General features: G+C 36.8%; 1 protein-coding gene and 1 pseudogene across 2 annotated transcripts in view; both read left to right on the forward strand.

Moving 5' to 3' along the window:
• The window catches only part of RAD50 (RAD50 double strand break repair protein), a 99,036-nt gene that overhangs the window by 46,953 nt on the left and 27,305 nt on the right, over nucleotides 1-24,778 (forward strand). The window contains exons 12-21 of the mRNA XM_079917436.1: nucleotides 1,291-1,466; nucleotides 1,955-2,192; nucleotides 5,255-5,444; nucleotides 5,885-6,011; nucleotides 6,635-6,828; nucleotides 10,613-10,723; nucleotides 11,167-11,259; nucleotides 11,347-11,460; nucleotides 17,173-17,300; nucleotides 19,583-19,807. Of these exons, the coding sequence (XP_079773562.1) occupies nucleotides 1,291-1,466; nucleotides 1,955-2,192; nucleotides 5,255-5,444; nucleotides 5,885-6,011; nucleotides 6,635-6,828; nucleotides 10,613-10,723; nucleotides 11,167-11,259; nucleotides 11,347-11,460; nucleotides 17,173-17,300; nucleotides 19,583-19,807 (1,596 nt within the window). The remainder of the gene's footprint in view (nucleotides 1-1,290; nucleotides 1,467-1,954; nucleotides 2,193-5,254; nucleotides 5,445-5,884; nucleotides 6,012-6,634; nucleotides 6,829-10,612; nucleotides 10,724-11,166; nucleotides 11,260-11,346; nucleotides 11,461-17,172; nucleotides 17,301-19,582; nucleotides 19,808-24,778) is intronic.
• On the forward strand, nucleotides 6,897-9,382 carry LOC307184066 (regulatory solute carrier protein family 1 member 1-like; annotated as a pseudogene). Its single transcript has 2 exons — nucleotides 6,897-6,928; nucleotides 8,169-9,382. The product of its transcript is annotated as a regulatory solute carrier protein family 1 member 1-like (transcript).

Genomic DNA, 24,778 nt, shown 5'->3' on the forward strand with positions numbered 1-24,778 from the left:
TTATGTTTTTCCCAAAGTTTAAAAAAGTGATCCATTTTTTCAAATATCACCTTGAGTGTTACTTGGATAAGAGGGTCAAAAATTCCACACATATTTTTGAGGCAGATAGTGGATTTGACCATGTTAAATTTGTGTTTCTTGTGGAAATGTCTGTTAGGGAATAGAATACTGGAGTTTGAAGCTCAGAAGACTGGAAGTTGTTGCTTTGTAAGTGATAACTGGCATCAGTAGGTCATGTCAACTTGAAGGAGTTATTCAAAGAGAAGAGAAAAAATTGTAGTTAGACTCCTGGAAAACACCAACATTTAAACTGTTGGCAAGCAAAGGAAGAGGAGCAAGCGAAGTCAGTGCCCCAGGAGCCAGGGTGAGAACAAGACAGGAGTGATGTCTGGGTTGCCTTGAGAAAATAGTCTTTCAAGGAGGGGTTCAACCGTGTTTGGTGCTGCTGAGATAGTGATCTTAATGAGCAATGCTCAGTGACTAGGATGGTGAGAACATCATCTACATGTTATTTTTTTTCCAAATTTTTACTGTGACTCACAGTGGGAAGTATCAAGATGAGGCACATGTACACTCACATAGATTTATCTGAAACAAATTTCTTAAAATAGTACCTATCCTAACCACACACAATCTACTCCAATATATTCTACATATTATGCTTAATTTTTCAAAATATGCTGAATACAATGCATTGAATTGATTATATGACTTGCCTAATGCATCAGAACCTGTAAATTGAAAACCCCTGATCTGTGTGGGCATGGAGGCTGGCTAGGATTATATTTAAGAGTTGGAGTGGAAATAAATTGTACCAGTGAGCAAAGTCTTTGATGAATGAGAGGCAGTGAATGATCAGGTTGTAAGTAGGTGACAGCAACAAGGAGGGAACAAAGGAAAAGTTTTTACAGGAGGGAACGGAAGTACAGTTGTGAAAGGGTCCACACAGAGTTAGGAGAATGTTCTCCTTTTTTTTTCTTCCCTCCAGATCTGGCAAGCATATTCTCCTTGCTGAGGCTCTTAACCCAAGATCTAAGACCATGAACCCCTGCAAAACCAAGCAGGGTTTTATCTGTACACATTTTTCTGGGAGCAGGCATATGACCAGGGTGAGTCCATGTGGTAGGGGTAGATTCAGGCAGTAGTGGACTGTTGCCATGACTTCTAAAAAAAAAGTGCTTGGTCACAGCAGACCTTTGTAATATTTTCTGGCAGAGTTTGTCTTGGATCTACCTTCTCACACTTTTCATTTCTCATGTTTTAAAATTGTAATCCATATTCTTATTTTAGCAAGGAACTGGCTTCAGCTGAGCAAAATAAAAATCATATAAATAATGAGCTAAAAAGGAAGGAAGAGAAGTTGTCCAGCTATGAAGACAAACTGTTTGATGTTTGTGGTAGCCAGGATTTTGAAAGTGACTTAGACAGGCTTAAAGAAGAAATTGAAAAATCCTCAAAACAACGAGGTAGGTTACCTACTTTATATTAGAAAAGGCATTTTGATGTTTTTGAATTTTCGTTCACAGGTAACTATTAAGGATGGGAGATTTTTAAACTTGGTTCTGGAGCTCGTTGGCTTAAATTTCAGTTCTGGTTCTACAACCTACTTGCTGTGTGACTTTGGGCAAGTTATCGAAACCTTTCTGTACTTCAGATTCATTAATAATTGCCTACCACGTGTAGGGTGTTAGGGAGGAGTAAATGAGATTATAGTTTCTGGCACATAACAAGCTTTAAAAGTTTTATACTTGTGTGTTACCAGAAAATAATTTCTACAAATCTGAATGTATTGTGTCCTTGGGAAGATTTAAATATCAGAATTTTGATTTCTTTCATTGTGTGTTTATAAAGCAAGAAGAATAATCATGTATTTACAGAAAAGGATATAACCATGTTGACAAAACTGTATTTTGTATTCTTTTCACTGGGAGTATATATATATTTTTTTAAATAGCCATGCTGGCTGGAGCTACGGCAGTTTACTCCCAATTCATTACTCAGCTAACGGATGAACACCAGTCGTGTTGCCCTGTCTGTCAGAGAGTTTTTCAGACAGAAGCTGAATTACAAGAAGTCATCAATGATTTGCAGTCTAAGCTGAGGCTTGCTCCAGATAAGCTCAAGTCAACAGAATCAGAACTAAAGAAAAAAGAAAAGCGGCGTGATGAAATGCTGGGACTAGTGCCCATGAGGTGAGAATAGGGATTTACTATTACTGTACCTGTACAGCAGTGCTGTAAGAGGTACCTATTCCACTGTCTAACATATGGTAGGTATTCAGTAAGCAAGAGTTGAATGAATAAAGGTTAAAGTCAGGATTCTAAGCCAGTATGCTCATCTCATGTTATTTATGTGATAAGAAAGAATTATTTTGTTTCAAGATAAGCTTGTTTCTTAAACTAGTCACAGGGTGGATATAATCTTTAATTTGTGTATGTTTGTTTCATTCCTGAGACTTGGCTTGAGGGCAGAAATTTTGATAGATTTTATAACTATGTGTCACTTTCTAAACCCAGCAAAGAATTAAAGTACTGGAAAGCTCCCCTCAAGAGACAAATTTTAAGCTATACTTTTATGTTTTTCTCACTTCCAGAAAGAATGAATCATAGATGATTTCTATTATTTATTTTTCCCTTGCTTGTATAAGAAGTTCAGATGATTTTCTATTTATAACTAAAATCAAGTCAGAAAGTATGTGATGATTGCCTTGGTGTCTCCCAGAGCACAAAGATGGTCACAGAGACCAGTAAGACATGACCTTCATGGAGCTGATGGTCTATGTAAGGAGAAAAGCTCTCAGGATTAGACATAGAAAGCTGGGCTTAATAAAGTACTTAATTGGTTCAAACAAATGTATTAATTAGGAAGAGAGAAGCCAATGGACTACAGAATCAGAATAGGATTTTGAGAACAGGGTAGGAGGAGGGATGTAAAGCATAGGGAAGGTGGTTTGACTTATTTAAGAGGAGGAAAGGGGAGAGGGTGTGTGTAAAGAGTAGGAGAGTAAGACCTGTGCTGCAGTAGAAACATTATCTGGAGTTTGAGAACTTATTTGTAGTGATTGATTCACATAAGTAGGGAAGATAGAGCTACAATTATGTTCAGACCTAGTTATAGCTCTATTAGGTGATGGGGAGCCATCCTAAGAGATTTAATGAAAGATGTGTTTTAGGAAAATTAATCTAATGTTAATACATTGGATGAAAGTGAGACAAACTCTGGAAACAGAAAAACCCGGAGGGTATGTTGTCCTGGAAAACTGAAAAGGAGTTTAAGGAAGAGAAGGAAGGGAAGATGCAAGAAGATGTGCTTTGTGGTAGCCAGCCTCTAAGATGGTCCCCAATGATCCCTGCCTCCTAGTATTCACACTCTTGTATTAGTCTTCTCTCATGTTCCAGGATTGGTCTGTGTAACCAATAAAGTACAACGGAAGTGATAGCATGTCCCTTCCAGCATGTCCCATACCATCATGAATGAAATTTCAGCTGAAAATGTACCTATTTATCATGTTTCTTAGTACTGACTTGGGTTCATTTTTTATAACACCTCATTTAAATAAAAACTCCATATTTTTCCCACAGGTTTTTTTCAGTACTGTATCTGTGTTAGTTGGTTCCTTTTACATAAAATTCCCTTGGAAAAAAAATGCTGTCACAAAATTGAGTTTCTGAAAAATTTAAAAAACAAAAGAGAAAACTCTACTAGAGCTCAGTAACCATTCTCTCAGGAAATATCTTTACTGTTTCTTAGAGTACTTATTTTAGCGTCTTAGGTAATCATCAGAAAAGAAGGCACCAAAACCTGGACCACATCAATAAGGGGTTTTTGTGTGTGTGTGAAAATGTAAAAATGGGGTTAAAATTGAATGGATGCCTATAGTTCTCTGCAAAAATGTCCCAGTCAAGTGAATGCTTGACTGTCATTAGGCTCTCATAGCTTTGTCACTTTCTAGGTACTGGGTACATAACTTAAGACCAACTTCTGGTCTATAACACTGGGAAGTAATGTGGGCATGAATTATTCATAATCTGAATATGTTCATATTTATTCAGGGAATTTTTTCATTCCTCTGGTATAAAAAATTACAGGTCTCTGTCACTCAGATCAATTCAGGTTGGCATTTCTTGCTCATAGTTTGGACTTTAAAAAAATCATTAAGTAATAACAATATCTGAGAGCTAATCCTTGAGTTTCTGGTTTATTATAAGGCTCCCATTAGAAACCAATTGAATTTATTATACTAATTTGATTTTAAGAATTTGGGATTTTTCTGAAAAAAGCTTAATAGCTTTTTTTTTTAAAGATTACATACAAGTTTTATTGTTTCAGAGGTATCAACAAAAATAGGTGTGGGGCCAGTACCTGCCATAGGGATGGTAATTCATTAGCTAGAGTAGCAGCAGTAAAGTGGGTTTAACAGCTTTTGTACCATAAACCCATGTAGCATTTGACTGAGTGCTTTCCTTCTTTCCTATTTTCTTTCCTTCCTTCCTTCTGTCCTTCCATCAGTTTTTAAACTTTTTTATTTTGAAATAATTTTAGACTTACAGAAAATTTACAAAAATAGTACAGAGAATTCACATATACCCTCACCCAGCTTCTCCTGATGTTCACAGTTTATGTAACCATAATATGGTTATCAAAGTCAAGAAATTAACTTTGGTATAATTCTATTAATTAAACTACAAACCATATTTGAATTTTAGCAGTCTTTCTATTTAATATCCTTTGTCTATTTCAGGATCCAACTCAGGATTCCCACATTGCATATACTTGTTATTTCTCCTTAGGCTCTTGTAGTCTACCATAGTTCTTCTTTGTCTTTGACAGTCTTTCTTGGTCTTTCATGGTCTTGACACTTATGATGAGTATGGTCAGGTAATTTGTAAGATATCTTTCAGTTTGGCAAACAATATGGTAAAAATTACTGGTATCAAGATCTGTCAATAGGTACTAGTTATAAAATCAGTGGACAGAGGTTTGAGGAGAAACAGGATATTTACATTTTCTTCAATGTATTTCTCCTATGATACTTATTGATTACATAGAGAAAAATAGTAACTTTACAATGGGTAAATCTGGCTGACACCTTCTTAACTAAGAGTAACATACTGACATCATGTACCCACTGATGTGTTGCCCTAAGAAGGATACAACATCACTTCTGTGGTATTCTTGCCAAAAATACATAACCTTAATCTCATTATGAGAAAACATTAGATTGCTTATTTTTAATTGTGTATGTTCTGTGAAGGCAAAGCATAATTGATTTGAAGGAGAAGGAAATACCAGAATTAAGAAACAAACTGCAGAATGTGAACAGAGACATACAGCGCCTAAAGAATGACATAGAAGAACAGGAAACACTTTTGGGTACAATTATACCTGAGGAAGAAAGTGCTAAAGTGTGTCTGACAGATGTTACAATTATGGAGAGGTTCCAGGTAAGTTTACTGCAGTTTAAGGCAGAATAAAACTAGTTTCATGGTGGTTTGAATATGAAATGTGAGTGTTAAAGATAGTAGCTAGTATTCTGGTACAGATTGTGTTTAGAGTTCCCTATCCTGAATTTCAGGTAGTCTCAGGGAGTAACTGCTTAGCTTATTTATATTCCTGAGTTTAGATTTTATTATCCATAAGTTCTGAGAATTAAGAAGTAGTCTTGTTTATTTTTCATTTTTAGTCTGCTTCCTTTTGTTTACATCATTTAAATTAATTTCATCATAAAAATTAATTTTATTTTTATCCTTGAAAATTTGTTAAAATTATATGAGAGCAGTTATAAATTAGATTTTAAAAAGTAAAAGCAGTTAATTCTTAAAGATTTTGAATAATGATAATGGCATAAGTTTCTTAAAGGAAATAACTTTGATTTATTCTTAAGATGGAACTTAAGGATGTTGAAAGAAAAATTGCACAACAAGCAGCTAAACTCCAAGGACTAGATTTCGATAGAACTGTTCAACAAGTAAACCAGGAAAAACAAGAAAAGCAACACAAATTAGATACAGGTAATAGAGACTGTTTCCTTATAAAGACTTCAACATTCCCAACATATGCTTTTTATCATAAATTTTATAACTATTATGTGGACAAAGAACAGCCTTTCTTCCAGTCCATGGTATATGCAGTTTCTTTTCTCAAAGGCATCACTTCTCCTCTGTTTCCTTTCTTTGCAGAACAGATTTTTTTTTTTTTTTTTTGTGGTACGCGGGCCTTTCATTGTTGTGGCCTCTCCCGTTGCGGGACGCACAGGCTCAGTGGCCGTGGCTCACGGGCCTAGTTGCTCTGCGGCATGTGGGATCTTCCCGGACTGGGGCACGAACTCGTGTCCCCTGCATTGGCAGGCGGACTCTCAACCACTGCGCCACCAGGGAAGCCCCAGAACAGATTTTGAATGATGAGTAACAAATGAGCTGTATTCTTTCTCAGTCATATCTGCCCCATTCAGGAGGGGACAGCAAGCAGGTTTGGGAGCTGGACAGGTTCTTGTGGCATTTTTATTGCAGTAGGTGGGACCCACAGAAACTCAGCCTTTGGGAATGCCACAGAGACCTATAAAACTGGAATGAGGCTGCTTATAGTATTTTCTATACCCTTACATTAATCACTGTATCAATATGTTTTCATGCAGTTTCCAGTAAGATTGAATTGAATCGTAAGCTTATACAGGACCAGCAGGAACAAATTCAGCACCTAAAAAGTACAACAAATGAACTTAAATCAGAGAAACTTCAGATATCCACTAATTTACAACGTCGTCAGCAACTGGAGGAGCAGACTGTGGAATTATCCACTGAAGTTCAGTCCTTATACAGAGAAATAAAGGTAAAAGCATTCATACATATTAGTTTTAAAAATCAGTTCAAATATGTGAAATTCTCTTTATTGGGGCAATGGCCAGAACTATGGTTATTGTGAGGATCAAGTGAAAATGGTATATAGAACTTCTACTAATAGGTAAAAATTTCTGGAAGAAGATTTATTGACCATAATAAGGAAGAACTGGCTGCCTGGTTAAGTAGTGAACTTCCTGTTACTGGAGGTGGTCTGGCGGTGGCTGGCTAACTCCATATAAGGATTCCTACTTGTATAGGAGGTTTGTCTTACCTACAGATCCTATATGCCTGACAGACACTGCCTCTCAGGCATAGCACTTTTTCTTTTTAATTCCAGATGTAGTCTCGGAATACTTCCCACTGAGGAGGCACTGAGTTGACACATGGAATGGAACCCATTTGGCATCCCTCATCTAGATTTATCAAATCTAAGACCCAACCAATTAAATCTGGTTAGAATCTGATTAGAATCTGTTACTAATTACTGTAAATGTTTCTTAAGTAGTTTTGGATTACAAAATAACAGAGGCTTAGAGTATGGTATAAAATGTACTACCTTACATTTGTATTTTTCATTGCTTATAAAGCACTTTGACATTAAACTGTTCAGTGTCTCATTTTGTATTCAGTGTATCATTTTGATAAATGTGACTAAATCTCCTTTTTATAGGAAAAGAAATTGAGACTTACAGATATCCCATGACTTGCCCAAATTCATACAGTTAGTAGGAGGCAGGGTTAATTTTCTGGTAGGTCTTCTGATGTGTAAGACATTTGACTTCCCACCACACCAAACCACTTCCTAATACAAAATATTCCTACATTGAAATAATACTAGGGGCTTCCCTGGTGGTGCAGTGGTTGAGAGTCCACCTGCCGATGCAGGGGACACGGGTTCGTGCCCCGGTCCGGGAAAATCCCACATGCCGCGGAGCGGCTGGGCCCGTGCATGGCTGCTGAGCCTGCGCGTCCGGAACCTGTGCTCCGCAATGGGAGAGGCCACAATGGTGAGGAAAAAAAAAATAATAATAATACTAAATAATTTTTTCTACCTTTATGGATTCATTAGGTATTTCAGGATCTTAAAGTGCTTGAGGATCATGGTTTTGAACAGTGGTTATCGTATACTTATTCTGTAGAGATGTTATAAGGCCAAATGATGTGGACTTCTGATTAGTAAAATAGTTTGTTATTTGAAAACCCCTTTCCTTCCAAAATAAGTGTGGGCACACCAACGTCAATGTACTAGTATGCTTAATTACCATAAAATGTCTACTTGGCCTCAGCAAACTAAGCTTAAGATCAAAAGTTCCTTTATGATTGAGACAGGCTGCAGCAGACTGTGGACCTTTCGGGTACAGAGAAAAATATTCTACCTTCAGGATGCTTTGGCTGCGCAAATTCAGAAACACTTATGGAAGTAGATATAGTTGAACAGTCCCTAGTTGTGCTTATTAATTCAGCAGGCAGTCAGAATACCAATGTCAGGAACATCGGTGCATCTTATCTCACCTTGGATAATCCCTTGATGGAAGTAGAAACATCAAAATGTAACCCTTCCTTTAAAATTCCATTTCCACTCAGGATTTACACCTTCCAGAAAGTAGTGTTGAAATGTCTGGAACAAGTAAGAAGTATGGGAATTGCCCCTTCTCTTAAGTCTCTGTGGCAGTTGTCAGCCCTCTGTCAGCCCAGAGTCAGCAGAGGAATCTTGCTCATCTGTAACAGCAGCCTTGAAGGAACTTCATGAACTTTTTGTCATTAGTAGTAAACCAGCTTCAGAAAACACATCTGAAGAAGTTTTCTGTCAATCAAAGACAGTAACTGAGGGGCAAACAGGTATTAAGGACCTTTCTGAAGGATGGACCCAAAATGAGCATCTTACAGCTACCCAGAGTGAACAAGTCTCCTTTCATCAGGCCGTATCTGTATCAGTGAAGACGGAAGAATTAACAGACAATTCAGCAGACACTAGAGTAGAAGATGTAGAAAATATTAACTTCAGGGGTCTAGGTGATGGCCTGTTAGTACTGATAAGGAAGGTGTCCCCAAGTCTAAGGAGTCAATAAATGAGAGCAGTTCTGTCACTCTAGCCTCAGCTGAAACTTCTAATCAACTACATTGCACCTTTGGTGTCGAAATTTCACCCAGACTTTTAGCAGGTAAGGAGGATGCACTCAATCAGACTTCTGAGCAAACTGAGTCCTTGTCATCCAGTTTCATATTGGTTAAAGATCTGGGTCAGGATACACAGGCCTGAGACCAGAGAAAATGTCTGTTCTGAAGCTGCAGGACCACTTCTAGAATTTGAACCACCTACCAGCCATCTATCATCAAGTCCCTCCTTTCTTGCACCATTAATTTTTCCTGCTGCAGACATTGATTGGATCCTCCGTGCCGGCTTTACTTTGCAGGAAGCTCTTGGGGCTTTGCATTGAGTTGGTGGAAATGCAGACCTTGCACTTCTTGTTTTGCCAGGAAAGGACATTGTAGTTCCTACACAACCATGGAAAAGTGGACTAGACCATACTCCATGCCCTTAAAAAAAGCTATATATCTACACACATACACACACACACACACACACACACACACACACACACATACACACATACACACACACTCACACTCACTGTAGAAACCTGCAAGCAGAATGTTGAGCCTTTTTTTTTTTTTTTTTTTTTTTTGCGGTACGCGGGCCTCTCACTGTTGTGGCCTCTCCCGTTGCGGAGCACAGGCTCCGGATGCGCAGGCTCAGCGGCCATGGCTCACGGGCCCAGCCGCTCCGCGGCATGTGGGATCTTCCCGGGCCGGGGCATGAACCCGTGTCCCCTGCATCGGCAGGCGGACTCTCAACCACTGAGCCACCAGGGAAGCCCCATATTTTTTTTTTAAGATTTTTTTTCGGCCAAAATAATTTATGATCTCTTGTCTGATGAACTTGTCTAATCTTTTGTTAAAATTTGGGCCTTTTTAAATGTATTGGCAGTACATGCATACAAAAACTTTTTTTTATTAAGATGATATATTCTGGAATAAAACTGATGGTTTTGTGTATAGCATACCATTTTAGAATGAGAGTGAATACTTTAAAAAGCAGAAGTCATGAGAAATCCCACTACCCATGCAGCTAAAAGCAGATAAACTTTATAATTTGGCTGTGTCTGTGCTGAAGGCAAGGTATGGCTTGTTAACTCAATTTTTGGTTTACAAACTTGATCACATGATTTTGTGTTTGGAATCGTACTTAGTGCTCTGTGTATTATGATTCATCAGTTGTAACAGAAAATGGAAGAATAATTGAAAAAAAAGTTCTTTTATGATCATATTTCCATCTGTAAAAGAAAGACCTGGACTGAAAGAGCTTTCCTGTTTTTCAGTCACACAGAGCTGATATGGGGCCCTACAAACTCAGGAAAATTTATACCTGAAGCCACATGCTCATATAATTGGGAGTACGTGGTGTAGATTAAGAATCAAGTCAGTGGCTGACGCAGTATAGCGTAGTGGTTAAAAGAAAGACTCTGGAGCTGGATGAGATTTGAATCCTGGCTCCTTCATTTACTGGCTTTTGGGACCCTGGATAAATCATCTCTGTGCTCATCTGAAATATAGCAGGAAAATAATGGTACCTTCCTCATAGGGTTGTTGGAAGGAGCAAATGAATTGACTTGTAAAGCCTGGTACATAGAAAGTGATTTTATTATGAAGTGTGACACCTGAAATAAGATAATGGAATTTTATATAAGACCTTATATTTTTTATATCCTTAGGATGCTAAAGAGCAGGTAAACCCTTTGGAAACAACATTGGAAAAGTACCAGCAGGAGAAAGAAGAATTAATCAACAAAAAAAATACAAGCAACAAAATAGCACAGGATAAAGTAAGATTTCATGTATATATTTAGTTATCAAAAATATATGTTAAAATTATTATTCAGAGCACCATGTTGGACACTAGTATTTCACATGAAATTAAAAACATGATGAAATAGTATTTTCATATTTGTGACATAATCTTAACATTCCAAATGTTTTCAGAATGATTAAATGTAAATTATTTTGCTTCTTGATCTAAAATAGAAGTTGAGAATTGAGACCTTTTAATCTAATCCCATAGTAATAAAGGGAGATCATAAAATTTGATTTCAGATAAAATCTGCTCGTGATGGAAACTGGAACTCAGGGCTTCTAACTTCCAAGCCAGTATTTCACTGTACTCTCCTATTAAGTTTTTGTTATCTTAATAAAAGATATTCCTTGGAAATAAATCTTCTTAAATGCCCTAGTCTGAACTAGTATATTTTTAATAAATATTTTTCCACAGATAAATGATATCAAAGAGAAGGTTAAAAATATTCATGGTTATGTGAAAGACATTGAGAATTATATTCAAGATGGAAAAGATGACTATAAGAAGGTAATTTAAAACTACTTAATTGAATATAATTTAAAATGATTGTTTATATTTTTATTTCTTGTGCTTAAGAAATTTTCATTTTTGTAGCAAAAAGAAACTGAACTTAATAAAGTAATAGCTCAACTAAGTGAATGTGAGAAACACAAAGAAAAGATTAATAAGGAAATGGGAATCATGAGACAAGATATTGATACACAGAAGGTAGGTCCTTTTTTTGCTAATGATTTATGGTGGCATTTATACCAGTAACATTCTTATCTTTCTTTTTTACTTTTTACGTTTATTTTCAATACTTGCATTGAGTAGAAATGCAAACAGTAGAGAAAAGCAATTCTTTTTTTTTTTATGTGTATATGTTTATATAAAAAGTATGTTTCTTTTTTATGTTACTGAGACACAAAATTTTCCTTTGGCAGTATAAAAAGAGACATATTTTCATTTGTAAAATGAAATAATAAAAAGTGCATTTGGTATAACTCAAGCTGTTGTGATTCTTCTCGTTATAACATTTTTACCTGATTGTATTCTTTTTTTTAATTTATTTTTTATTAAAGTATAGTTGAATTACAGTGTTGTGTTAGTTACTGCTGTACAGCAAAGTGACTCAGTTACATATATATATTCTTTTTCATATTCTGTTCCATTATGGTTTATCACAGGATATTGATTATATTTCCGTGTGCTATACAGTAGGACCTTGTTGTTTATCCATTCTATATATACCAGTTTTTGTGTATGCTAATCCCAAACTCCCAGTCCAACCCTCTCCCACCCTCCTCCCCCTTGGCCACCATAGTCTCTGCTCTATGTCCCTGATTCTGTTTCATAGATAGGTTCATTTGTGTCACATTTTAGATTCCACATATTAATGATATCCTATGGTTATTTATCTTTCTGACTTACATAGTATGATAATCTCTAGTTGCATCCATGTTGCTGCAAATGGCATTATTTTGTTTTTTTTATGGCTGAGTTCCCTTGTATATATGTAACACATCTTTATTCATCTGTTGATGGACATTTAGGTTGTTTCCATGTCTTGGCTATTGTGAATAGTGCTGATATGAATGTAGGGGTGCACGTATCTTTTTGAATTATAATTTTGTCTGGATATATGCCCAGGAGTGAGGTTGCTGGATCATATGGTAGTTCTGTTTTTAGTTTTCTGAGGAGCCTCCATACTGTTTTCCACAGTGGCTGTACCAACTTACATTCCCACCAACATTGTAGGAGGGTTCCCTGAGAAAAGCAATTCTAATAACATTGTCTTTTCTTCTTTCCTTTTTTAATTTTTATTTTCAGTAAAAGACTTACCTGGTAAAAGTTTAAACATAAAAGCATAAAATTAAAGTCTCCTTCCCCTTCTGCCAATTCTCAATCTCATTTCTAGGTATCATTCTTAAAAGTTGTCTGTAAGTAAAATATGTATATACTAAGTTGTTTTTCAGTTGATTCCTTTATCATTTACTTTCTTGATTAAGGAAATTAATTTCCACAGTATAATTAAAATCACATTAAGAAAATAATTTTCAGCATGCCTTATATAAGCATGATAGTTAATGCCTTTAAAAACTACACCGCTTCTCTGTTTCTGCTGTTTTGAATAAAATTTGCTATTTGAAAGCTTTAATCACTTGGTTATAAACAATGGTTAAAATCTCTTTGAAGATTAGCCATACCCGTTTTCTGCAGAATCTCTGGCCATAGTGCCAGGAATGTCAAATATATGAATATCAGTCAAAGGTAAATCAAATCTCTGCCATCTAGTAAATGCTATATAAATTTATGAAGCATGTATAACAAAATACTTAGTTATCACTAGCTTGTGGGTTTTCTATTTAAAATCACAATCTGTAAATCAGTAATGTCCATACAAATATAGAGAGATAATTAAGATACACCAGTCTGTGACCCTTTTCAAGTTGAAGGTCTAAATTTAGTGGATCTGACTATATTAGTTTACTTTTATAACCTACCATGTTCTAGAAATCGTTTACTAAGTTATATACATAGAGCAATGCTAAATAACATTTTAAATTGATGAGAAAATGAGACAATGTGGAAATAAGGACAAGAAGAAGGCAATGAAACCAGGAGAGTAGTAAGTATATAAAACGTAGGCCATGAAATCTGATATGCTTGCTAAAGATTTTAGTAGTCACATGAAGAGAGAAAGTCATAATTAATTAAGTTTCACATTGTCTCAAAGCTAAAAACAAACCAGTTCTCTGGACTGAGACCAGAGAAAAATGTCTCCATAGGCATTCATGGAAAGGAAGACACTATATAGATTAATAAAAAGCAGGTCTTCAGCAAACTTCATGGTTGTTTTTGTTTGTTTGTTTTTGCAGTGTGTTTCAGCACCTTTATCATCCCTTGATGACTGTAGAAGGTGGTGTGATTGGAGCCTAAAATAAATGTTAGAGTGTTTGGAGAGCAAAAGTTAGCTATAGGCACCCATCAAGATCACCTGGGTTTTTCCCACTGCTAAGTGTATAATAACCAAGAAAACGTAAAATATATGTTTACATTAAAACTTATACAAGAATGTTTATAGCAGCATTATTAATGACAGTCAAAATATGGAAAACAGCCCAAATGGTTATCAGCTGATGAACAGATGAATAAAATTTGGTATATTCATATGTATTTGTCAGGGATCTCCAGAGAAGTAAAGCCAGTAAGAGATCAATAAATATAGATACAGATAAAGATATAGATATAGATAAAGAAATTTATTATAAAGAATTAACTCAAGTGATTGTGGAGGCTGAGATGTCCCAAGATATGTGGTTGGCAAGCTGGAGGCTCAGGAGAGCTTGATGGTGTAGTTCCAGTTTGAGTCTGAAGCCTGAGAACTGGGAGAGCTAATAGGCTCTAGATCCAAGAAGAGCTGAGGTTTCAGTTTAAATATGAAGGCAGGAAAAAACCACTGTCCCACCTCATACAGTCAGGCAGGATGAGTTACCCCTTATTCAGCCTTTTTTGTTCTGTTCACGTCTTTAGTTGACTGGATGAGGCCCACCCACATAAGGAAGGGCAGTCTGCTTTACTTATTCAGTCTACCAATGTAAATGTTAATCTCATCCAGAAACACTGTCAAAGACACTCAGAATAATGTTTGACCAAATGCCTTGGCACCCTGTGGTGTCAAGTTGACACATAAAATTAACCATCATGGAATATTACTCAGCCATTAAAAGGAATGAAATATTGATAGATGCTGCAACATGGACAAACCTTGAAAACATTATGCTAAATGAAGTCAATCACAAAAGACCATATTGTATGATTCCATTTATATGAAATGTACAGAATAGGCAAATCCATAGAGACAGAAAGCAGAGGAGTGTTGGTGGGGGTTGGGGGGAAGGAAAGAAAAGGGAATAGAGAGTGACTGCTAATGGGTATGGAGTTTCTATTTGGGGTGATAAAATGTACTGGAATGAGAACCTTGTGAATATACTGAAACCACTGAATTGTACACTTTAAATTGGTGAATTTTATGGTATATGAATTACATCTCAAACTTAAAAAAAAAATCACCTGGGTTATTGAAAATACACATCTCTTTCTCCATTCCAGACCAATAAATGGGAACCTCTGGGGCATGGGCATACACATATGCATGTATATTTTGTTAAAGTTCCTCAGAGGTTCTGATGTATCCCCTTAACTATCAATCACTGAGTCAGAGCACCGCATGGCTTTCAGGAAATTCTCTATAAATGGCATTTTCTCCAACCAGACTTTTGGTGGATTTTGGAATGGGGTTTATTCAGCATATTACTCTATCACAGGTAACTAGAAAGCAGCTAACTTTTATGGTTTCTGTAAGTGGCCAGCTGCATGCATTAACTGCTCTCTGAGCTGAGTGATTCAGGTTACTATCTTAAGAGTTGAGGAGCCTAACAGCTTATTTACGCACTTAAGCCCTATTAAATTTACTCCACAGAATTTTAAAATTTGGAAGTTTAATAATCTTCCTCCCTCATTTTTCAGATGAAGGGAACTGGAGTTGACCTAAATTGCCCAAGGTCACAAAAGTAGTGAGTAACAGAGGTAGAACTTGACCCTACATTGTCAAATTGCTAGTATAATAGGAAAACAGTTTTGGTGTAGTATACCTACATCTGGTTTTCTCTGATACTTTATCTCTTCTTTCTCTCCTATTTTCTATTTTGAAGACTAACTGGAATTTTTACTGCTTAAAGTGTAAGGACAGATTTGACCCAAAAGGTATTTCACTAGCAGTTATTGAGCCAGGCACTGTACTTAGTACTTTTTACATACACTAACTATTTTAATCTTTAGAAGGCTCAGAGAATTTAAACTAACTTGTCCAAAGTCATCCTATTTGAAAGTTGTAATGCTGAGATTTGAGCTTAGGTATATCTGACTTCAAAGCCTATGCTCTTTAACTACTGTGCTATATACTGTCTTTCAGAATGAAAGAGCAATTAGAAGCTGACCTAAAAGAAGGAAATCCCTAGCTTTCTGGTGACCATGCAGGATAACAGACCAGGAACATTATTTCATGAAAAAATCAGTCTCACCTAAAAATGTGATAGCCCTTTAAATAGTCCTTTCAGGTATTCATGAAAGCAAATTCCATTGTTATATAATATTAGATGAAAGCGAGCAGTGCCACATTCTTTTGTTCCTAATAAGGAAAATGTATAAGCATAGTTCCCCATGGGAGAATCTTGGAGAGTCATAGCAGCTGCGGTGGCACATTAGGTTGCCTTGGCAACAAAAGGACGTTTACAACCATATCATTTTAGTCATCTCTAACTGCTTATAACGATTCCTTTAATAGATACGTATATATTTATATTATTAGTTCCAGGAAAACTGAAAGGAACCTTAATGACAGTTAAAAAAACAAAAAAAACCTCAAAATAGTGATTCATAGATGGGCAGGGTTGGATGCGAACATTAAGCATATGAGAGAAGTCCTTGGCTTCCCTTCTTCTCTCCCACCTCCCAAATCCTTTTTCCCTGGTGACTCCTGTGTCAGTATTGTTGGCAACGAAGTGTTACCAAAGATCTGCCCCTGCCTCCTACTTCCCACATCACTGAGTTTATCTCAACTACAAGGGTTGCTGTAGAAGGGTCTTTGAGAAGGCCTGACTCCAAACTTAGGATGAATTTTTTCTGTTCAGGCTTCTATGGGCCAAACCACCATTTTCTGCAGGAAAATTTTTTTTCCTAAGTTCCAAAGAGTCAACTTATAAATTGTTTCCTGTTTGTCTCTTGACAACATAGTCCGTTTTAATCACCAGGAAAAGTACTGAAATAATTGTGTTGGTGCTGCTGCCGCTGCCAAATGATTTAGTGGTTGCTTTTTAAGGACAAAACTACTCAACAAGAACAGCTAAATTTAAATTTTTCAGTGCAATTCAGTGGCCAGGAAAGTGTCATCAAGTATATAGACTTACTGTTTTTGTGAAACTTCTTACTGCCTTGTATGATTGTCAGCTTGAAGGTAAAAATCTTATCTGACATACTTAACAGTATATAATGGTCTTGGCACACGTTAGTAGACAAATACAACTAGGGAAAAAAAAGTTGGGGAGACTTTGGTAGTAGTCTTGCTCTCTTTTTATCTTTTAGATCACTAGGCTCCATTGTGAGGTTCTTATGCAAGATGATCCAATGGGGCATAGGTATAAAATATTAAAAATCCAGTTATATCATTTTATCTCATCATTTTAATGTCTGTTTTGTGTGTATATGGGCCATCCAGATTCCTCCAGGCCTGGAGATTCCTTTACACTGGCTTCTTCTCCCTCTGCTGAGATACACATGATTCTAAGGCAGAATTAGCACTACCTGTCACCAGTTGCCTGCTATGAATCACGTGTTGGTAACTTGATTATTTTTATTAACGAATTTAATATTTACATTTAGATACAAGAAAGGTGGCTACAGGATAACCTTACTTTAAGAAAAAGGAATGAAGAACTAAAAGAAGTTGAAGAAGAAAGACAACAACATTTGAAGGAAATGGGTCAAATGCAGGTTTTACAAATGAAAAAGTGTGTTTTAAAAAATAATCTTTAGTTTAAATAAAGGTCTTTATTATTGAAATGTGAAAAATATTCAATACATGTTTTTGACAAAGAATGTAAGCCTGTAGCCAAAGTGTCCTTTCAGACTTAAAGGAAGATGGGCACTTTTTTTACAAATGTATTTCATGGCTTTACAGCTGAAGTAGTAATATAGAATTTATAGTCACACTATGACTATGCAGTGATGGCCAGTATTAAAAATACCAAGCTCCCAGACTTTTGCGAGCCTGCTTCACAAGATTATGGCATAAATATGTCCTCTGGACCCTGCCTGGGTCAGAGCGTAATGCTTAACTCTTAATGGAGTTATTGCCAAAGCAATTTGATATTGATGATCCATTCTACATGGTCCCAGGTGTAATTATGCGCAAACCAGAGCATCATTTTTGCGATTAATAGAATTCTTCTTTTATCTGGTTTTATTGGTACTTACTGTAGTTGCTGTCTTCCTGCTACAGCAGAAAAGATTTGATTCTTGCTTTCTCTGCCTCACAGTTGCCTTAGGAATTCTGTAAGAACCTGGTTGATGCTAAGGCACTAGACTGGTGTAAAAGGTTGTACTAGCCAAATAGATTTTTTGGAACCACCTCAGCTGGTTGGATATATTCATTCATTCAGCCATTCCTTGTAGATTTTTCATTTTTCTTGTGATTTCACAAAGAAATCTGAATCAAAGAATGCTTAAGTTTTTCTAAAGGATATAATAAATTGAAATTTAATTTAGTTATTCAAACCTAACAAATAGTTACTCCTATGTTATTGTAAGTTCTCTTGGTTTAGCTATTTTAAATAACTTTCATATATCAAGGAGATCAGACTTAACAACTAGAAGAGCTCTTCATCTTTCAGCCTGTTTGTTTTTTATGCATTAGGACACTGAGACCCAGAAAAAAAGATCATAGGAAATTAGAATGAAAGCCAGGAATGTGACCAGATATCCTAGCTTCCAAGCCTCAGCTCTTTAACACTGTAATGTTGGTGTTCTTGGTGCCAAGATGAAAAAAAAAAAGTGAAGCTTATAGAACAAGTTTTAAATGAAACAGTTTATTCCTTGCTACTAAAGATCAAAAACAGATATTTTTATAATTCCTTCTGTAATTAGTACATAACAGTGCTTTTTACATTCATTCAGACTACTAAGCATAACTTCTCTTTTTCAAACCTTTCTTCAACCAGGACACAACAGAAATGTCAACAAAACAGATAATCAGGCCAGTTCTATAAGGATGTTCATAATCTTGAGAGAAGTGCCTGGCAAATAAGAGGATGCCTAATAAGTAATTGTTAAATAAATGAAGATTTTTAAAGCATACGTTAAAATCTGTATTATCTACCAAGTTATCAGAAAAGTTTAAGTATTTTACTTTTTTTTTTTTTTTTTTTTTGTGGTACGCGGGCCTCTCACTGTTGTGGCCTCTTGCGTTGCAGAGCACAGGCTCTGGATGCGCAGACTCAGTGGCCATGGCTCACGGGCCTAGCCGCTCCGTGGCACGAACCCATGTCCCCTGCATCAGCAGGCGGACTCTCAACCACTGCGCCACCAGGGAAGCCCAAGTATTTTACTTTTTTGTCAGTATTGATGCTTTGTTTTTTGGAACTCCTCTTCATGTTTTTCTTTTCTTTTTTTTAAATTTTTATTGGAGTATAGTTGCTTTACAATGTTGTGTTAGTTTCTACTGTACAGCAAAGTGAATCAGCTATACGTATACATATATCCCCTCTCTTTATTGATGCTTTTTTATACTTATGCAAGAGAAATTTTGTTTTAATAGAGAAATACAAACTTTTAGTAATACTACTGCATAAATTTTTGAGATAAAATTTTCTTTTGTCTGACATACTGTGAACGAACTGATGATACCTGTTGCTCAGTAACTTCTCAGAGTTGGTAACTGAGCATTCTTATTTGACAATGAGAAGTTTGTGAATTTGTAATATTAATCACCAAGAGTACTTTTCTTAGGTTAGTGTGTAAACGTCAGGAACTTTTTCAGTGTTCACATGTTATGAGAGTACTTTATTGAGCACACAGAAATCAGCTGTTTAAAAACCTGGATGCTTCAGAGATTTGGAAAGAAGAAAGTTTTCCTTAGTACTGAAACCTTAAAGAAAAAGCAAGGAGAGACTTTTCATATGCTGATTGCTAAGGAGAATGATAAATGATATTTATCTATCTGGAGAAATCTGTCTTTTCCACTTTAGTCTGCTAAAATCTAAAAATGGTCCTCATTTGTCGTTTTCCCTCCTAGTGAACATCAGAAGTTGGAAGAAAAAATAGAAAATATAAAAAGAAATCTCGGTTCGGCAATAGGGCGACAGGAAGGTTATGAGGAAGAAATTATTCGTTTTAAGAAAGAACTTCGAGACCCTCAATTTTGGGATGCCGAGGAAAAGTATAGGGAAATGATGATTGTTATGAGAACAACAGAGCTTGTGAACAAGGATCTGGACATTTATTATAAGACCCTTGACCAGTAAGTATTGGACTGGGGATTTGGTTCCCGTTGCAATCAGTATCAACTAGCATAATTTAGTCTTACTTTCACCCTTTTAAACTTATTTAATGTATTTCATACCTACCACAGAATGGAAAAATATATGTGTATATGTGTGTACACATACACACATGCTTACTTGAATTATGAAGTAAAGTTATAAAGGATATTAATATTAAGGTGCACTCATGATCCCACCACCCCCATACACAATCCAAGAACTCTACCATTATCACTAACTGCCATCCACATACATGCTCCTCCTTATCTCAACCATTTGTCATCCTCACTCTTCGTAACCACTGACACAGATTTTTGCTCTCTGTGTTTTTTTGTTGTTGTTTTTTTTTTTTTTTGCGGTACGCGGGCCTCTCACTGTTGTGGCCTCTCCCGTTGCGGAGCACAGGCTCCGGACGCGCAGGCTCAGCGGCCATGGCTCCCAGTCCCAGCTGCTCCACAGCATGTGGGATCTTCCTGGACCGGGGCATGAACCCGTGTCCCCTGCATCGGCAGGCAGACTCTCAACCACTGCACCACTAGGGAAGCCCTGCTCTCTGCTTTTTAAAAATAATTTTATCATATGTATCATGTTTTGAGCTTTTAAAAAAAAATGATATCATACTCTGAGAATGCTTCTAGAATTTGCTTTTTAGCTTGTTTTACTTTATTTTGCTTTTATTTACTTAAGTTGCTTATAGCTGTGGTATATGCATTTTCACTGATGTACAGAATTCTTTTGTGGAAATATACCATAATATATCCATTTTTGGGTAGATGGACATTTGGGTTGTTTCCAGCTCTTTACTGATATAACCCTTGCTTCTAGGAACATTCTTGTCATGTCTTACAGAGCAAAGGTGTAAGAGATTCTCTAGAGTACATGTGGGAGTAAAATTGCTGGGTTGCAGGGTATGCTCAATTTTACAAAATAATGTTATATTGTTTTCCGAAGTGATTTGACTAATTTATACCACTAGCGGAATATAAGGGTTCTCGTTGATGCATTCTTTGACACTGATTTTGTCGATTCTTAATTTTTGCAAATCTAATGGGTTTTATTTTTACTTTATTTTTTTAAACATCTTTATTGGAGGGCTTCCCTGGTGGCGCAGTGGTTGAGAGTCCGCCTGCCGATGCAGGGGACACGGGTTCGTGCCCAGGTCCGGGAAGATCCCACGTGCTGTGGAGCGGCTGGGCCCGTGAGCCATGGCCGCTGAGCCTGCGCGTCTGGAGCCTGTGCTCTGCAACGGGAGAGGCCACAACAGTGAGAGGCCACAACAGTGAGAGGCCCGCGTACCGCAAAAACAAACAAACATCTCTATTGGAGTATAATTGCTTTACAATGGTGTGTTAGTTTCTGCTTTATAACAAAGTGAACCAGTTATACATATGTCCCCATATCTCTTCCCTCTTGCGTCTCCCTCCCTTGGACCCCCCTATCCCACCCCTCTAGGTGGTCACAAAGCACCAAGCTGATCTCCCTGTGCTATGCGGCTGCTTCCCACTAGCTATCAGTTTTACGTTTGGTAGTGTATATATGTCCATGCCACTCTCTCACTTTGTCCCAGCTTACCCTTCCCCCTCCCGTATCCTCAAGTCCATTCTCTAGTAGGTCTGTGTCTTTACTCCCATCTTGCCCCTAGGTTCTTCATGACCATTTTTTTCTTTTCTTTTTTTTTTAGATTCCATATATATGTGTTAGCATACGGTATTTGTTTTTCTCTTTCTGACTTACTTCACTCTGTATGACAGACTCTGGGTCCATCCATCTCACTACAAATAAAACTCAATTTCATTTCTTTTTATGGCTGAGTAAGGTCCATTGTATATATGTGCCACATCTTCTTTATCCATTCATCTGTTGATGAACACTTAGGTTGCTTCCATGTCCTGGCTATTGTAAATAGAGCTGCAGTGAACATTGTGGTACATGACTCTTTTTGAATTATGGTTTTCTCATGGTATATGCCCAGTAGTGGGATTGCTGGGTCGTATGGTAGTTCTATTTTTAGTTTTTTACGGAACCTCCATACTGTTCTCCATAGTGGCTGTATCAATTTACATTCCCACCAGCAGTGCAAGAGGGTTCCTTTTTCTCCACACTCTCTCCAGCATTTATTGTTTCTAGATTTTTTGAGGATGGCCATTCTGACCGGTGTGAGATGATATCTCATGGTAGTTTTGATTCGCTTTTCTCTAATGATTTATGATGTTGACCATTTTTTTATGTGTTTGTTGGCAATCTGTATATCTTCTTTGGAGAAATGTCTATTTAGGTCATCTGCCCACTTTTGGATTGGTTTGTTTGCTTTTTTGATATTGAGCTGCATGAGCTGCTTGTAAATTTTGGAGATTAATCATTTGTAAGTTGCTTCATTTGCAAATATTTTCTCCTATTCTCAGGGTTGTCTTTTCTTCTTGTTTATGGTTTCTTTTGCTGTGCAAAACCTTTTAACTTTCATTACGTCCCATTTGTTTATTTTTGTTTTTATTTTTATTTCTCTACGAGGTGGGTCAAAAAGGATCTTGCTGTGATTTATGTCATAGAGTGTTCTGCCTGTGTTTCCTTTAAGAGTTTGATAGTATCTAGCCTTACATTTAGGTCTCTAATCCATTTTGAGTTTATTTTTGTGTATGGTGTTAGGGAGTGTTCTAATTTCATTCTTTTACACGAAGCTGTCCAGTTTCCCAGCACCACTTATTGAAGAGGCTGACTTTACTCCGCTGTATATTCTTGCCTCCTTTATCAAAGATAAGGTGACCATATGTGCGTGCGTTGATCTCTGAGCTTTCTATCCTGTTCCATTGATCTGTATTTGTTTCTGTGCCAGTAGCATACTGTCTTGATTAGTGTAGCTTTGTAGTATAGTCTGAAGTCAGGGAGCCTGATTCCTCCAGCTCCGTTTTTCTTTCTCAAGATTACTTTGGCTATTCAGGGTCTTTAGTGTTTCCATACAAATTGTGAAATTTTTTGTTCTACTTCTGTGAAAAATGCCAGTGGTAGTTTGCTGGGAATTGCATTGAATCTGTAGATTACTTTGGGTAGTATAGTCATTTTCACAGTGTTGATTCTTCCAATCCAAGAACATAGTATATCTCTCCATCTTTTTTTTTTTTTTTTTTTTTTTTTTTGCGGTACGCAGGCCTCTCACTGTTGTGGCCTCTCCCGTTGCGGAGCACAGGCTCCGGACGCGCAGGCTCAGTGGCCATGGCTCACGGGCCCAACCGCTCCGCGACATGTGGGATCTTCCCGGACCGGGACACGAACCCGTGTCCCCTGCATCGGCAGGCGGATTCTTAACCACTGCGCCACCACGGAAGCTCTCTCCATCTATTTTTATCATCTTTAATTTCTTTCATAAGTGTCTTATAATTTTCTGCATATAGCTCTTTTGTCTCCTTAGGTAGGTTTATTCCTAGATATTTTATTCTTTTTGTTTCATTGGTAAATGGGAGTGTTTTCTTAATTTCACTTTCAGATTTTTCATCATTAGTGTATAGGAATGCAAGAGATTTCTGTGCATTAATTTTGTATCATGCTGCTTCACCAGATTCATTGATTAGCTCTAGTAGTTTTCTGGTAGCATCTTTAGGATTCTCTATGCATAGTACCATGTCATCTGCAAACAGTGACAGCTTTACTTCTTCTTTTCCAATTTGGATTCCTTTTATTTCTTTTTCTTCTCTGATTGCTGTGGCTAAAAGTTCCCAAACTATGTTGAATAATAGTGGTAAGAGTGGGCAACCTTGTCTTGTTCCTGATCTTAGTAGAAATGGTTTCAGTTTTTCACCATTGAGCATGATGTTGGCTGTGGGTTTGTCATATATGGCCTGTATTATGTTGAGGAAAGTTCCCTCTATGCCTATTTTCTGGAGGGTTTTTGTCATAAATGGGTGTTGAATTTTGTCGAAAGCTTTCTCTGCATCTATTGAGATGATCATATGGTTTTTCTCCTTCAGTTTCTTAAATGGTGTATCACATTGATTCATTTGTGTATATTGAAGAATCCTTGCATTGCTGGGATAAACCCCACTTGATCATGGTGTATGATCCTTTTAATGTGCTGCTGGATTCTGTTTGCTAGTATTTTATTGAGGATTTTTGCATCTATGTTCATCAGTGATATTGGCCTGTAGTTTTCTTTCTTTGTGACATCTTTGTCTGGTTTTGCTATCAGGGTGATGGTGGACTTGTAGAATGAGTTTGGGAATGTTCCTCCCTCCGCTATATTTTGGAAGAGTTTGAGAAGGATAGGTGTTAGCTCTTCTCTAACTGTTTGATAGAATTTGTCTGTGAAGCCATCTGGTCCTGGGCTTTTGTTTGTTGGAAGATGTTTAATCACAGTTTCAATTCAGTGCTTGTGATTGGTCTGTTCATACTTTCTATTTCTTCCTGATTCAGTCTCGGAAGTTTGTGCATTTCTAAGAATTTGTCCATTTCCTCCAGGTTGTCCATTTTATTGGCATAGAGTTGCTTGTAGTAATTTCTCATCATCCTTTGTATTTCTGCAGTGTCAGTTGTTACTTCTCCTTTTTCATTTCTAATTCTATTGATTTGAGTCTTCTCCCTTTTTTTCTTGATGAGTCTGGTTAATGGTTTATCAATTTTGTTTATCTTCTCAAAGAACCAGCTTTTAGGTTTATTGATCTCTGCTATTGTTTCCTTCATTTCTTTTTCATTTATTTCTGATCTGATCTTTATGATTTCTTTCCTTCTGCTAACTTTGGGGGTTTTTTGTTCTTCTTTCTCTGATTGCTTTAGGTGTAAGTTTAGGTTGTTTATTTGAGATGTTTCTTGTTTCTTAAGGTAGGATTGTATGGCTATAAACTTCCCTCTTAGAACTGCTTTTGCTGCATCCCATAGGTTTTGGGTCGTCGTGTGTTCATTGTCATTTGTTTCTAGGTATTTTTTGATTTTCTCTTTCATTTCCTGAGTGATCTCTTGGTTAT

This window comes from Stenella coeruleoalba, assembly GCF_951394435.1.
Source record: "Stenella coeruleoalba genome assembly, chromosome: 3".
NCBI classification, from domain to species: domain Eukaryota; kingdom Metazoa; phylum Chordata; class Mammalia; order Artiodactyla; family Delphinidae; genus Stenella; species Stenella coeruleoalba.